The 13,697-nt window shown below is 43.8% G+C and overlaps 3 protein-coding genes across 8 annotated transcripts in view; 1 reads left to right on the top strand and 2 right to left on the bottom strand.

Moving 5' to 3' along the window:
- Positions 1-2,463: 2,463 nt before the first annotated feature.
- wdr25 (WD repeat domain 25) lies at positions 2,464-8,289 on the bottom strand. 3 transcript variants are annotated; one of them, XM_039669420.2, is made up of 7 exons: positions 7,669-8,289; positions 7,071-7,585; positions 4,440-4,587; positions 4,177-4,307; positions 3,935-4,105; positions 2,909-3,049; positions 2,464-2,737 (listed from the first exon to the last, which is right to left on the bottom strand). In XM_039669420.2, exons 2-7 carry the CDS (start codon positions 7,563-7,565, stop codon positions 2,516-2,518), a joined length of 1,308 nt encoding a protein of 435 aa, XP_039525354.2. In that variant the 5' UTR covers positions 7,566-7,585; positions 7,669-8,289; the 3' UTR covers positions 2,464-2,515. The 3 variants fall into 3 exon arrangements, with proteins under 3 accessions (XP_039525354.2, XP_039525356.2, XP_039525355.2); XM_039669422.2 differs by having other exon boundaries at positions 7,823-8,289; XM_039669421.2 differs by having other exon boundaries at positions 7,843-8,289.
- A 132-nt stretch (positions 8,290-8,421) lies between these two features.
- wars1 (tryptophanyl-tRNA synthetase 1) lies at positions 8,422-12,530 on the top strand. Of its 3 annotated transcripts, none has more exons than XM_089120639.1 (10): positions 8,422-8,563; positions 8,738-8,837; positions 9,292-9,611; positions 9,841-9,960; positions 10,140-10,322; positions 10,466-10,566; positions 10,636-10,748; positions 10,953-11,126; positions 11,669-11,809; positions 12,087-12,530. In XM_089120639.1, the coding sequence occupies exons 1-10, from the start codon at positions 8,541-8,543 to the stop codon at positions 12,243-12,245; spliced, it is 1,434 nt and encodes a 477-aa protein (XP_088976765.1). In that variant the 5' UTR covers positions 8,422-8,540; the 3' UTR covers positions 12,246-12,530. The 3 variants fall into 3 exon arrangements, with proteins under 3 accessions (XP_088976765.1, XP_088976766.1, XP_088976767.1); XM_089120640.1 differs by having other exon boundaries at positions 8,431-8,563; positions 8,748-8,837; XM_089120641.1 differs by lacking the exon at positions 8,738-8,837 and having other exon boundaries at positions 8,449-8,563.
- Positions 12,531-12,640: 110 nt separating this feature from the next.
- The window catches only part of LOC120477694 (solute carrier family 25 member 47-B), a 46,982-nt gene continuing 45,925 nt past the window's right edge, over positions 12,641-13,697 (bottom strand). For both annotated transcript variants that reach the window (XM_089120637.1, XM_039669427.2), the window contains one exon: positions 12,641-13,425. In XM_089120637.1, coding sequence (XP_088976763.1) covers positions 13,148-13,425 — 278 coding nt within the window. In that variant the 3' untranslated portion in view covers positions 12,641-13,147. The remainder of the gene's footprint in view (positions 13,426-13,697) is intronic.

Below are 13,697 nucleotides of genomic sequence, written 5' to 3'. Positions count from 1 at the left end.
TCATAAAAGTGCATCTGTCCATCATAAAAGTGCATCTGTCCATCATAAAAGTGCATCTGTCCATCATAAAAGTGCATCTGTCCATCATAAAAGTGCATCTGTCCATCATAAAAGCGCATCTGTCCATCATAAAAGTGCATCTGTCCATCATAAAAGTGCATCTGTCCATCATAAAAGTGCATCTGTCCATCATAAAAGTGCATCTGTCCATCATAAAAGCGCATCTGTCCATCATAAAAGCGCATCTGTCCATCATAAAAGTGCATCTGTCCATCATAAAAGTGCATCTGTCCATCATAAAACAGCATTGAGATCTGTATTAGAAAGATCTGTTTTCCAGCTGTAATGGAAATAAGATCACCATATGATCCTGTAAGATGTTGTTCTGTGATCTCTAAAACGTGAATAATATGATTGTGTAGTGATGGATGGATATATTTCTATGAAAGGATAAAGCAGGTTTAGTTCCTGATGAGCTCACTCATTGTTCAGTGAGTGATTGATGGCAAACTTACATGAGTGACTCAAACCAACATCAAATGCACTGCAGCTACTCATCTCTCTCTGTGTGTGTGTGTGTGTGTGTGTGTGTGTAGCTGATGTCCCAGCTGAGTGATGTCACTTCCCAAAGGTGATGTCATTTCAGGAAGTGGCTTTTGTTAATTAAAGGATCTTGGATGGAAAGACCCGTCCCAATACAGTATATACACTCGACCACTTGAGTACTTGTATGACACATGTCAAGTGGGCGTAAGAAGCAAGTGTGTAGTGTCTGATTACCTGAACAAGTACAGTTATGATCTAAATGTCTGTTTAATAATCACTATGTAACAAACAACAACACAGTTTAATTGTGCATCTTCTAATTAAGTGATAAAAAGCATTAAAATGTGCAACACTTTACTACCAAATTATATTCAACGTCTAGTTAATTTCCAAAATCACAGGAGTGGATATTAGGACAATCTAGTGTTAAAACTGTATTAGGAAACATGTTTCTCTGAGGACACCGACATCCATCAGGGAAATGATTTAATGTCCGTTGTAATGAGAAAGCAATATATTGTTATTTAGAAACCGTGAGAAAAGCTGTGACTCCAGTATATCGAAACCTTCACTGTGATCTGAGTGTCTGCCGAAGGCATTGATGTGAGTGTGTGTGTGAGTGTGTGTGTGTGTGTGTGTGAGAGTGTGAGTGTTACAGCCAGAAGATCATCCTCATGGATGAAGCCTATAGGGTTACAACCTGTGTCTGATAAAAAACCTGGACATGTCGATGACCCGACCGACCGCAAGTGAAGATGTCCATTGATTGGACATTAGACCAAAAGATAAAGTTGGCCTTTGTGCAGTAAGATTGTGCACAGTCCAGTTTTATATTAAACATCACAAGTATTCTCATATTTGAGGATCTCCCTCAGCTTACCTGATTGCTTAGATCTGGTAATTTGCTAATATATATATATATATATATATATATATATATATATATATATATATATATATATATATATATATATATTATTTTTGCATTTACCATACCACATCTATCCACTTTTATAAAGTGTGTCGCCTGTCATGTGGATTTTGTCATTTTTCATCCAGTCATTATTAAAGTATGTCGAAAGTTTTTTTTAGTGGCCTGTAAGTGTTTGTGAACACACTCTCCTCTTCGTCTCCGCACAGGTTTTGCACACTCTGTAGGCCCATAGAGATCTATGTGTAGTAGGCCTAGCCGCATCACAGACGCCTGGATATAGGGTAGGCTACGTCACACGCCCTAACGTTACTCCCTACAGCGAGAGACACGAGCGCATACGCTACTTCACGTGGAGACAAAGTAGTGAGTTGAACTTACATTATTCACGTATCCTTTCGAAAACAGGGACATTCGGTGGATACATCTCCCGGGACAGGAGACTGAAGAGAAGGACCGGTGGCAGCCATAACCAGCGCTGCCGATGGACCAGGTGTTCGTCTGCTTACGTCACGATGATGATCGACGCCATTACAGGAAAACGGCTTAGACACATTTCCATATTTTCACTAAATACATCTGAACGATGGACTTCTTTTGATGTCGTTTATTAGTGTGAACTGATGAGTAAATTAGAGATGAACTAAGATTAATAAATGCCATTGAAGTAATTTTCATTGTTAATTCATTATTTTAACATGTTATTAAGTAAACAGATATCAACATACAGTGGACACACACCGCATCGAGACAGAAGATCTGTTTTCCAGCTGTAATGGAAATAAAAATCATATAAAACTATGAGTTCCTTTAAGATGTTGTACTGTGATCTCTAAAACATGAATATAATTGCGTTGTGATGCAAGGATATATTTCTATATATTTCTGTGTTGATATTTCTATCAACGCAGATTTTGCTGTTTGATAAGGAAAAGCTTCATGTTGAAACAATGAAAGCATTGAAAGAAAGGAAAAGTTCCGTGTCACATAAGTATAAATCGGTTTATTATTATTGAATGTCCTTGAGCAGAAGAAAGATCAGGTCCATATCTTGATCTCTCCTGTCCAATCACAGGTGGCCGTGACGGCGGGTAGCACGGGGTGGAGCGCGGCACACACACACGCGTGTTCATGAGCGTCCAGCGTCTTCAGGGTCCGTGAGCTCTGATAGTCGTAGAAGTGAACAGATCCTGTGGAGCTGCCAGAGACGAGCACGCTTCCGTCTGCAGAGAACCCACAATGCACTGCGAAGCCCTCCACCTGCAACATATGCAATATGTAATGCAATATGTGCGCAGACGTAATACAGAACTTTTTGTCGCTGTAACGTATCGATGTGAACTGGAATCAGTGTTTTCTCGGTCCAGAGCTGAAGGAGGCCTACAGTTACAGGAGTTTGCGGGTGATCATGTGACGTGATTTGGCGCTGACCTTGTGACCCTCGTATCGGCGTCTCTTGTTCATGCGGTACGGCCTCTGGGCGGAGAACAGCGCGATGTAGCCGCCGTTAGTCTGAGCGATGAAGCTAGCGTCCAGCGGGTGAGCGCTCAGACTCGGGCAGGTGTAGCGCTCCTAACACCGCAACAACAACAGCATCATCAATATAAATAAACATCATCATCGACAAACAACAACGTCAAAATAAACAACAACAACAACACAAACATCAATAACACAAACATCAATAACAAACAAAAAAAAATTCAGATATTTTTGAAAAAAAAGGAAAAAGAGTGTGGACGTAGTGTTTTAGAGCCCTATGACATCCGGTTTATTCTTTCACAACTTATATTTTATTTTAAATTTTTGGACTTAAATTTTAGTAATAAAAAACAATGTCTAATTAATTGAAACAATTAAACATACAATTTAACAACAGTTTATTAAAAGTTTGACAAAAATGACAGGTTTAGGGCCCTAATGAAATACGGTTTATTTTATTTCCTCAAATTCAGTTTTACTTTAACCAAATTCTTTGTTTTTTCCGTTTCAAGTTTTCTGGATTTCATTTAAATGATTTAACTTAATTTTAAATTTAATTCTCAATTTTTTCAAGTTAAACCAAACTTTTATTTTGAGGGGTTGCGTGAAGAGTGTGTTTATTTGTGATATGAAATGAAAGGGTGAAGTGCTGCTGGCGCTGAAGCTCATGTCCTCATACAGAGGCTGGAAACACACGAGCGGCACACACACATGTTTGACAGAATGTGGAATTACACACACACACACACATGCAGGTGTAATATTTAAATAGTGTTAAAAATTCACAAACACTAGAATATATCGGGATTTGGTTTACGTGTACTGACCTGATTTTTATTCATTCATTAAAAATGACTAATTCTGTGAAGTTCTGCGTTATAAAGTAAACTCAGTTTGTGTGACTGGATTCCTGGATGTAAATCATAGAGCCCGAGCGCACCCTAGTGTGTCTGTGTGAGTGTGTGTGTATCTTACGTGGAATATCTGGTTGGAGAGTTTGGCGGTGGTCTGGAAGTCCCAGGCGATGAGCGTTCGCTCGGCCGAGTCTCGGCTCACGGCGTCGGTGCTGCTCACGAACTCGCGGCCGCCGCTCAGGAACAGGACGTCCAGCGTCTGCTGAACCGCGGCTTTATACACGCGCAGCACCTGCGGCACACAGCGCCTGAGCCACACGCGCAAAGCAGAGGCTCATGGGAAGGGTTTGGGATCAGACTTACCTTACGGCAGCGGGCGTCCCAGGCTTTGACCTCTGAACTGAAGCCGCCACTCAGGAACACGTCGGGGTCGGAAGGTCGCGGGGCGACGCAGGTCACCTTAAAACCGTTGTCCATCTGAGCGACTGTCTGACCTGAGGAGACACCATCAATCAATCAATGGGTCAATCAATCAATCAATCAATCAAATGTTAATGTAGTTTCAGAAGCAGGTAATATCCAGTGTAATGGATGACTGCAGTCCGGCAGGATAACGGCGAACTCACCCGTCTCCGCGTCAGTGAGCGCCGCCGTGCCGTCGAACGACCCCGAGAGGAGGCGACGCCCACACGGCAGCCAACACGCATCACGCACCGCGCCCCTGTGGGTGGAGTAAGTGCGTAAGCTCCGCCCCCCATCAACACCATCCCACACCTATAAACACACACACACACACACACATCAGCTCAGTGTCTCTGTTACTCTATTAACCCTCTGGTGCCGGTCCAAAATAACCAAAATTATTGTTTTTATTTCAATGAAATGAATGTATTATGTATAATTAATGTCCTATTATCATTGTAAAGCTGCTTTTTTAAAAACTGACAGTAAATAGTCAGGTAAAAATAAATTAAAAATCATCAACGAATAAAATATGAAATACAAGACAATTTATGACATTTAAGACTCAGTTTACTTTTCTGTCAATGTGCAGATATTTATTAACACAAACTCATGTGTGTGTCAGTGACCCGGGGCAGAAACGGACGAACTATAATTTCACATATTTTATATTCATTTAGTTTCTTACATATGGAATCACATTTCTGCTAAACAAGGGGAAAAATCATGCTTTGGTAAATATTAATTATGACATAAACTGAAATTATGAATCATATTTATGGCATAAAAAGTGATATGCCATAATAACAGTTACATCTGACTTTATTACATTAAAACTCTGAAATATGACATGCTGAGACATAATTAGTTTTTGGTCAAAATTGCCATGAAAAGTAATGACATTTAAGTAAATCATGACATACCAACTCATAGTTATAAGTCACATTTAGGACTGTCACAATTATGGAAAAAAATAATGACATGATACATAATTATGACAAAAGTAAAATGATGAAACGTGATTATTTTTCTTATGTGAAATGGGCTTTCATTCGGACAAGATGCAATAGAGGTTTATATTCTTTCAGTGTTTTTTGTAGTATTGAATTGCACTGACAGGAATCATCCCGAATCCCTGCAGATAAAGCCGGCGGTGAGAGGAAGAGTGAACGTCCTGTGTTTCATTATTAAACACACACACACACACACATGAAACAGAATCTGATAGCGCTGGCTCTCATATCCTCTGTGGACAGAACAAGCTGTCCGTGATCAACATCACCTCACAATCAGATCCGACTGAACCGGGCTGAGGTCCACACACACACACACACACACACACACACACACTGTGATCCATACACCAGCAGAAACAGGACGGGTTTAGCTCCTCAGGGAACAGGAAACATTTCTCACCAATATCTCAGCTGTTGATTATGAAGAAAGCAGTTCAGTGTGTCTGCATGTGTGTGAGTTCACCTTTGCTCAGGACATGAGCGTGAGTGCAGACTGATCTCATGAAATAGCGTGTGTATGACACGCCAATTCGTATTTCCATTTTTGGCGTGTTATCAAGACGCATAATCGCCTTTCAGCGTGTTTATGAACGCCGTTGACTTACCGTTATATAAATATATGACTTACCTCAACCCCGTCCCTAAACCTGACCGTCACTGGGGTTAATGGCATTCATGACTGGAGATTTGACATCGTGTTCAGACACGCGGAATGACGCGGACGTTAATGGCGTAGACATACACGCATACACGCGGATACACGCGGATAGCTCAAAATGCGTAGAGATAACACGCCACCTGACTCGAAAGTGGCATATATGTTTACGCAAAAGTCATGATGTCATGTTGGTGTGTGTGAGTGTGTGTGTCTCCTCATGGGTCTCGACACACATAATCACCGGACCGTGATGGAGCCGCATCGCACGTACACACACACACACACACACACACACACACGAAAGACAGTCATACACACACTCATCTGATCCTGAACACGGGCTGTGTTTACATACACACACTTCATGTGAATTTGTGATATTGAATAAAAATGCTGGATGGAAATGCCCAGATCCTCATACATTCTGAAAATCTGCATAAAAAAGTGCATAAACGAGGCAGATAATTATCATGCAGAGTTTTAATGATGATCTTTTTGAAGGATTGACTGGATTCTCCTAGTATTGGCCTTACAGGGTTAGATGATCAATCAGGCGTTTATGTGAATAATATCATCCAAATTCTGATGTTGCTTCACTGATTTAGTGACACTTTATTTTACAGTTCCCTCGTTACATATTTTACTTGTAAATTAAGCTTAAGTACATGCGACTAACCTTGAAACTTCAGGTTAGGTTTTGTTGGGTTAAAGTTACGTTAGGTTAGGTTAGGATAGGTTTTGTTGGGTTAAGTTAGTTTAAGTTGATTGGGTCAGATTGGGTTTGGTTGGGTTGAGTTAGGTTGAGTAGAGTTATGATTTGGTAGCTTAGGTTAGGCTACGTTAGGTTGGGTTGGGTTTTGTTGGGTTAGGTTATATTAGATTGGGTTAAGTTAGGTTGGGTTGAGTTAGGTATTTTTGGGTTAAGTAAGATTAGGTTGGGTTAGGTTTTGTTGGGTTAAAGTTAAGCTAGGTTAGGTTGGGTTGGGTTTTGTTGGGTTAGGTTAGATTAGATTGGGTTAAGTTAGGTTAGGTTGGGTTGGGTTTTGTTGGGTTAAGTTAGGTTGGGTTGGGTTGAGATAAGTTAGGTTGTGTCAGCTTGGGTTGTGTTGTGTTATTCATACCTTGCAGGTGTTGTCCATGGAGGCGGAGAGCAGCAGGTGACTGAGATGATCCACTGGACTCCACTGCAGTGTGTTCACTGGACCCTGGTGGGCCTGAAGGAGACACTGCACTCGTCTGGGCAGCTCGACCCGACTGGGCTTTAGTGCCAGGAACGGCCGGACCCTCTCCGAGACCTCGGACAGCAGACGAGCTCCGGCAGGTGGAGGTGTGTGAGGTGTGTTCAGTGTCTCTGGGGTCTGGGCCGCTGCCGTAGACACTCGCTGCCTCTTAGGAACATACGGCCTGACTACAGCCGGCTGCGGCTGAGCTCTCTTCCTGCAGCCAGACACACTTACTACTGATGATGATGATGATGATGAGGATAAAGAAGAACTCATGATTGGGGACTGATCTTTATAAAGCTCCAAGTGAGGACGAGGAGCAGCAGACTGAAGATCTTGATCCGGATCACTGTCAGAATCCTCATAATCCACCAGTGAAGCCATGATGATCATTCACAAACCACTGCATGTGTCTGCATCCACAACGATATCAATAATAACACACACATAGATATATATTAACTAAAAATAGATTTTAAAAGAAATAAAATCTTACCAATAAAACGAGTTAAACTAGTGTAAACATAATGAATATTACACACATATATATTTATTGATATTACAGTAAGTAAAAAGACAAATGTATCTTGAATGTATTCTAATAATTAAAAATTAAGCAGCAGAATACACTAAATTGTCCAAAAACTCACGACGAGTAACGTTAACTGACATCATCTGTTAGCGAATATTGATCCGACAAATCCCTTTCATAATACACGCATCTGTGTATCGGTTTAAATCGTTGGTATAATAATACAGACATTCAATTATTCTTGATAATAGGATTAATATTCGCTTTTGTCGTGCGGTGTTTTTAATTTGAAATATCAGGTAGCGAAACTCCGGAAGCGCGAGTGAGAAATTTACAGGCAAAATAAGAGCCTCGTTTTAGTGAACAGCTTTTCCGTTATCTGAGTAAAACAGACTACGACTAAAAGTGTCAGCTGTCTTATTTGGATTAACCGTTACATTGGTTTGTGGGGTTAAAATCGTGTGTTTATACGACACATGTAAAATCCAAATTTTGATATTGATTCACTTCACTTATTTCTCTGAGTGATGGTGATCATAGACATATATGTCTATGGATGGTGATAAGCACTTGTAGAGGAAACGGTTTGTTTCTGCGACAAAATAAGAGTCTAAACAATAATTTTGTTTATAACATACGTATCTTATATATTTCACGTTGTGTTCATTTCCGTTATCTGGGTCAAACACAGTATGACTAAAAGCGCTTTTAATAAAAATATTTTTTGCTGACAGTGACGTGTGAGACATGCGACCGGAACTACCTGGAGCGGATGCTTGTGGTAGAGCAGAGATCGGTGTGACACTGGCACAGGGAGTCTGATGCAAGTGGAATGAATGAAACCATATAACTCAAAAAGGTGCGTTTATTTATTCTTCATTACTATTTAATACTGAAATGGACGTGTAATTATTGCTCGTGTGAGCGCTGATTGCAGATCTGTGTTTAAAGACTGTCGTGCGGCAGCGAGCATATGTCAGTCTCGTTATGAAGCGTCATAAGTTATTACAGTATGAGTCTGATCTGTGGTCAGTGTGTTACAGGTGAAGATGTCGAACGCGATGGACCTGTACGAGCAGCTCACCGCTCAGGGACAGGCAGTGAGGGAACTCAAGGCTCAGAAGGCCAATAAAGTCAGTCAAATTATAATATTATAAATATTTCCAAATATTATTCGGAAAATACTGAATTTCTATTATTATATATCTATTTTTATTCACTGTGATCTAATTTATACGTACCTATTTATTTGTAATTTATTGTAATCTTATTTTTTTAATGTATTGTAATGAAATGTTTATTTATACTCATAGGACTGCACGAATGCATTTTTATTTGCTCATTTATTATTTCATTTTTAATCACTTTTGTTTCAGAATTGTATTTATTGAATTAATTATTTATCTATTTATTTACTGTTATCTGTTTTTTATTTATTTATAAAATATACATTTTTGTATTCTGTCTTTTGTGAAGCCCTGCTGTTAGTGAACTGAGGAATAGTGTTGAGTGTGTGTGTGTGTGTCAGGCTGAGGTGGAGTCTAACAGTAGTGTGTGTGTGTGTGTGTGTGTGTGTGTGTGTGTCAGGCTGAGGTGGAGTGTGCAGTGCAGCTGCTGCTGAGGATGAAGCAGGACTATAAGCGTGTCACGGGTCAGGATTACGAGGCCGGCCGGCCGCCGACACGCACCGATGCTGACGCCGCCCCGGCTGAGGATGAGGAGGAGGAGGAAGACGCGGTCGACCCCTGGAACGTGAGCACCAGCAGCGCCAAAGGAGTCGACTACGACAAACTCATCGTGCGGTTCGGCAGCTGTAAGATCGAGCAGGAGCTGGTGGACAGAATCGCCCGAGTCACGGGGAAAACACCGCATCACTTCCTGCGCAGAGGAATCTTCTTCTCACACAGGTGGCAACACACACACACACACACAGACTCAAATATCGACATACCTGCACTGCTCATGAAAAATAGATTCAAATAAATAATTAGAAATTGATAAATAAATAAAAATTAAATTTAAATAAATAAATAATACATATTAAAGTCATAATAATGTAACTTAGAAAGATTTTCCAAACCCGTTTGACCCGTATCTGTAACGCTGTCGGTGTCTGCTGGTCATGTGGTGTCTCAGGGACATGCACCAGATCCTGGACGCGGTCGAGAGCCGGAAGTCCTTCTATCTCTACACGGGTCGCGGGCCGTCCTCTGAGGCCATGCACGTGGGTCACATGATCCCCTTCCTCTTCACCAAGTGAGTGTGTGTGTGTGTGTGTCAGGTGGCTGCAGGACGTGTTTGACGCCCCCTGGTGGTTCAGCTGATGGGTGTGTGTGTGTGTGTGTGTGTGTGTGTCAGGTGGCTGCAGGACGTGTTTGACGCCCCCTGGTGGTTCAGCTGATGGGTGTGTGTGTGTGTGTGTGTGTGTGTGTCAGGTGGCTGCAGGACGTGTTTGACGTCCCCCTGGTGGTTCAGATGACGGATGATGAGAAGTATCTGTGGAAGGATCTGTCGCTGGAGGAGTGTCATCGATACACACTGGAGAACGCGCGTGACATCATCGCCTGCGGGTTCCACCCGGACAAGACCTTCCTGTTCTCCGACCTCGACTACATGGGGTGAGCACACACACACATAACCGCATCATCAGTGATGTAACCCTATGATATTATATTGGTTTCCTCCGAGCTGAAGTGTGTGTCGCGCGTCTGGTTAGCGGAGATGTGCTAGCGCTAACGCTGCTGGTTTGCTGCGTTCACAGGGCGAGTCCGGCGTTCTACAGGAACGTGGTGAAGGTCCAGAAACATGTGACGTTTAACCAGGTCAAGGGCATCTTCGGGTTCACGGACAGCGACTGCATCGGTGAGCAGAGCCGCCTCCGCGCGCTTGATCCGCTGTCTGTCCGCCGCCATTAACCGCGTGTGTTTGCAGGCAAGATCAGTTTCCCGGCCATCCAAGCGGCGCCGTCCTTCAGCAGCTCCTTCCCGCAGATCTTCGGGGACCGCAGCGACGTTCAGTGTCTCATCCCGTGTGCCATCGACCAGGTGAGTGTGTGTGTGTGTGTGTGTGTGTGCCATCGATGAGGTGAGTGTGTGTGTGTGTGTGTGTGTGCCATCGATGAGGTGAGACGCTCGAGTAACACACTCTGAGCCAACTGCTAATGCTTCCATCTGTTGTTAGCATTGAACCGCTGATAAGTGTTGTGATGGAGTGAAGCGCTGCTGAAGGTCACATGGTCTGTTCCTCAGGATCCGTACTTCCGGATGACGCGCGACGTGGCTCCGCGGATCGGCTATCTGAAGCCGGCTCTGCTCCACTCCACCTTCTTCCCGGCGCTTCAGGGCGCGCAGACCAAGATGAGCGCTAGCGATGCTAACTCCTCCATCTTCCTCACGGACACGGCCAAACAGATCAAGAACAAGGTGCCGTCACCCTCATCAACACACACACACACACACACCTCACCCTCATCAACACACACACACACACACACATCACCCTCATCAACACACACACACACACACACACCTCACCCTCATCACGACTGAACTAGCAGCAACTCATGACTGCATCTATCCAGCGACACACACTCACACACACTCACGTCTCCCTCTATCCAGCGACACACTCACACACACTCACGTCTCCTCCATCTATCCAGCGCTTTAACACTATAGAGTTCACAGCAGCTTTACAGTGCTAACAGGAGATTACAGTCACAGAGAGTGTTTACAGCAGATCTAGAATAAAGTTACTGTCCAGATAAAGTTAGTTCTGATTGATCTACAGAGATCGTTAGTGATTAATTAGCGTCCGCTAACACGAACAGAAACCCTTAATGTGTTCTGGCTGCTCATTCGCACACGACAGTGTTTGCTCGAGACTCGAGAAGGCAAACATACCCATGTGACCTGGAGTCGTTGTGCCGAGGAGAGATGATGACACCGCCCTCTTCTCGCCGCAGGTCAACAAACACGCGTTCTCCGGCGGGAAGGACACGGTCGAGGAACACCGCAAGCTCGGCGGGAACCCAGACGTGGACGTCTCCTTCATGTATCTGACGTTCTTCCTGGAAGACGACGAACAGCTGGAGAAGATCCGGCAGGTGAGCGCAAACACTGGTGACATCATCACACACACACACCAGACGAGTGTGATCAGGACACTACAGTTCACTTCTGTGACTGACGAGAGCAAATACAGTAAACTGAGACATATTACACACAATAATACAGTGACATTAATAAACCGACTCCTCCACTGTGAGCTGATGATGTTCTGCTGAAGTGTTGGAGCTGTGTGTGTGTGTGTGTGTGTGTGTGACTGTACTCACTGAAAGTAAAAGCATGACCTGTAAGTGTGTGTGTGTGTGTGTGTGTCAGGACTACCGGAGCGGGGCGCTGCTGACGGGCGAGCTGAAGAAGCGTCTGATCGAGACGCTCCAGCCGATGATCGCGGCGCATCAGGAGAGACGCAAGCTGGTGACCGACGAGACGGTGCGACACTTCATGACCCCGCGCAAGCTACACTTCAACTGCTAACGACACGCCGTCGTCACGGAGATGAACTCGCTGTCCTCACGGGTCTGAATATCAGTCCCACACTGATCTGTGCATGACGTGTGTGTGAACGCTCACACACCGCTGACATTAAAGGGTTAACTGACTAACAATCGCTCTGTTTCCTTCAAACTGCTTTCAGACCGCGCAAAACAAAACGCTGGATTGAAATCACAAAATGAGTGTAAATTATAAAAATGCTTAAACTTCTGATAAGATGACGTGCACATGAACTATAATAGAAATGAATAAATCCCTCAAACCTCACGTGACTCTGCGTCAGCTGTGATTGGATAACTGAGTAACCAGCGGACCAATGGCGTCGCAGCGCCTCTAATGTTGGTTTGGTGTTTCTGAAACGCCGGAGCCGAAGTGTGTGTTCAGAGTGATTGGGTGTAATTCCTCCAGAAGCGTCTCACACACACACACGAGTGTGCTCCCGAACACCAGAGAACACGACAGCGGTGACTGTGTTTCCTCTGACGCTCGACACACACTCGTTTATGATGGAGGGAGAACAGCACAATTGCAGAAACACACTTTTATTACTGATATTTGTGCCAATTACTCAGGAAGTGATGATGTTTGTTCTCTTGAACACATGAGATGGAAACGCTGCGTTATTCTCAAATGTATTCCGCAACACTCCAGTTAAACTCCCAGCTTTAGATGTAAACACAGCCGAGCGCTCGTGTGTGTTCAGGGACTCGCAGGACTGAAGTCTCAGAGGACGGTGGTTAGTGAGTTAGGGGTCAAACCCTTCGACAGTCACATGATGCTCTTCAGCATCTGAGGTAGACACTGCAAAACACTCACATACACATTACAACACACACACATGATATTAAACATTGTGCAGGATCCAGAATATGTGAGGCTGATGTTCAGGACGCCGGACGCAGGAAGCGGATCACCAGTTCGTACGTGGCGAAGACGGACATGTTGACGGGGAAGGCGCGGATGCAGTTGAGCGTCAGGCCTCTGAACAGGACGCCGATGCCTTCGGTCCGCACGCTGTGTGTGACGCAGTGGAAGAAGCCTCTGTAGAGCCGGCCGCTCATGCCGGACACCTGCAGACGGGCCTTGATCACGTCCATCGGCGTCCCCACGGCCCAGCCACACATCCCAGACACCCCACCGGCCAGCAGGACCACCGGCCAGCCTGACGACACAACACACACTGCGGTCACACACACCTCTAGTGCTCCGTATGAGAGAGCTCTTTCTAGTGATAAAGGATCATTACGAGCTGCTTAATTCAGAAAATTCAATTAAAAATTAATTAGAGCTAAATTAATCGATTAAAACCAAATCCGTAAAATGATCACATGATGGAAACATTGTATAAATGAAGCAAAGCCCGCTAAGGAACAAGATGTTAATAAATATCGGTTTACAGGCTTTCATAGACAACTTCAGAAGTCTGGGAAGGTC

This window comes from Pimephales promelas, chromosome 15 (genome assembly GCF_988280905.1).
Source record: "Pimephales promelas chromosome 15, fPimPro1.hap1.1, whole genome shotgun sequence".
Taxonomy (NCBI): Eukaryota; Metazoa; Chordata; class Actinopteri; order Cypriniformes; family Leuciscidae; genus Pimephales; species Pimephales promelas.
The sequence above is the reverse complement of the archived record's forward strand: the minus strand, read 5'-3'. Positions and strand labels throughout refer to the sequence as shown.